We start from the raw sequence: 1750 nt of genomic DNA, 5'->3' as shown, positions 1-1750 counted from the left end.
CGTGGCCTTGGCTAGGGCGGAGGACGCTTTTGAGAATTTAATATTCACAGCGCATTCTTGGGGGAAAAATGTAGCCATTTCCTGGCCAGATGGAGGTGGTGGACCAGCCCGGATACTTCACACCCAGAAGCAGGTGCGGCTATGAATCCGTTTATTTTTCTGTGATAAGAAAAACAAGATTTTTCTCTAAAGACTCGAGTGGCCGCTGTTGCGCACCCTTCACTGAGGGGCCCGCTGGGGCAGCGCTGCTGGGCCCAGCGCTGGTCCCCGGGCGGCCTGTCTGGTGGCTGGCGAGCCTCCCCCTCCCCCACACCCATGCCGGCCGTGGGGGCCTGGGTCCTCGTCCTGCCCTGCAGAGGATACCAGGGGAGGCGCCCACTGGCCAGAGGCGTGCCATCCAGAGGGCCAAGCCCTCGGGTGGCCTGTGTCCCCCAGCAGAGGCCAGGGTGGTGGGAAGCGTGTGGGCACTCAGAGCGCGGGGTCCAGGGCGGGGTGAGGCGCTGGCCTGTGTGCCCGCTGCCTGAGCCCCAGGGGAGTGGACAAGGCTGCTTGGGCCGGCAAGCTGGCCTGTCTGGATGGGGGCCTTGGATAGGCTCTGTGCAAAGGTGCCGACTTCAGTGGTCTCTGGACAGTGACCCAAGTTCCAGGTGCTTCTGTGTGCATGAGGCCGTTTGTCCTTCACCGTGACCCCCGGTGCATGTGACTTATGTCCCCACTTTACAGATGGGAAGGTGGAGGCTGGCTGCCCACCTCTCGGACTCTCCCCGGGGAAAGGGGCAGGGGCAGCCGGGCCCCAGGCCTGCAGGAGCTCCCACCCGAGGCCTCCTCTCTACCCGGTCTCGAGGTCTCGACTTGGGAAACCCTTGGGCCTGGCCCCAAACCCGGCCCAGCTCCTGACCCGTCTGAGCCATGGCCTCTTCACACGGCCGGCAGGCCACCGGCTCTATTCTGCTTGGTTAATGCACGCGGCCAGGTGGCCGTTCCAGGTCTGGACGGGCCTCCAGGCCTGCTCGCCTATGAGGTGGGCAGCCTGGCCACCAGAGTGCAGGGTAACCCCCTGCCCGGGGTCCCCAGGCTGGAGGCTTCTGTTTGTGGCCTGGGGTCCCATTTGCCCTGGTCAGCTGTGGCCCATGAGCCAGGCTTCCCCAAGGCCTCCAAGTGCCGGAGGTGGGCCTTGGCCAAGCCCTGCTCCCCGCCCCGCACCCATGTCCCTGGGTGAAGAGCGAGGGATGGAGAGAGTGTCCCTGGGGGCTGTTCTGGGAGCTGGGTGAGGCTGCAGGGCTGGGCCCGGCTGCACATCGGGTGGCTGAGGGGTCCTTGTCTGGAGCCCCAGGTGGGCCCATGCCTCCTGTTCCTCCTCGCGGCTCGGGGTTGGGCCGGAGGGCGGATGGTCCCGGGCCTCGAGCGGCAGCCCCGGTCCCTGGCTGCTGATGGTCAGGCGCACCTTTGCCAACCTCTGTGGCTGTTCCACGTATCCCTGAAGCATGGAAGCAAACCCCTTTCCTCATCCAGAGCCTCCCCCTTGAGGGCATCCTTCAGGGCCTCTCCTGGCGGGCACAAGCCTCTGGGCTCAAGTTAAAACGCTGCACCTCACTGCTGGGTCTCACTGCTTCCTCACTGGTGCCCCTGCTTTTCCCACTGGGAGGAGGTCAGGGGTCAAGGGTCGTCCCGGCTCCCAGGCTCGTGTGCCGCTCGTCCACGGCCGCGCTGCTGTCCCGACAGGTGGCCAAGGTGGAGTACTTCAGGAAGA

At 65.4% G+C, this 1750-nt stretch overlaps 1 protein-coding gene across 1 annotated transcript in view; it reads left to right on the top strand.

Moving 5' to 3' along the window:
- PDGFA (platelet-derived growth factor alpha polypeptide) overlaps nucleotides 1–1749 on the top strand; it is a gene marked incomplete at both ends in the record, with an annotated part of 12284 nt that extends 10535 nt beyond the window's left edge. The window contains one exon of the mRNA XM_010838387.1: nucleotides 1723–1749. Coding sequence (XP_010836689.1) covers nucleotides 1723–1749 — 27 coding nt within the window. The remainder of the gene's footprint in view (nucleotides 1–1722) is intronic.
- Nucleotide 1750: the final 1 nt, after the last annotated feature.

The sequence above is a fragment of the Bison bison genome, unplaced genomic scaffold (genome assembly GCF_000754665.1).
Source record: "Bison bison bison isolate TAMUID 2011002044 unplaced genomic scaffold, Bison_UMD1.0 scf7180017846045, whole genome shotgun sequence".
Lineage (NCBI taxonomy): Eukaryota > Metazoa > Chordata > Mammalia > Artiodactyla > Bovidae > Bison > Bison bison.
Note: the sequence above shows the minus strand (reverse complement) of the source record. Positions and strands in the feature narration are given on the sequence as shown.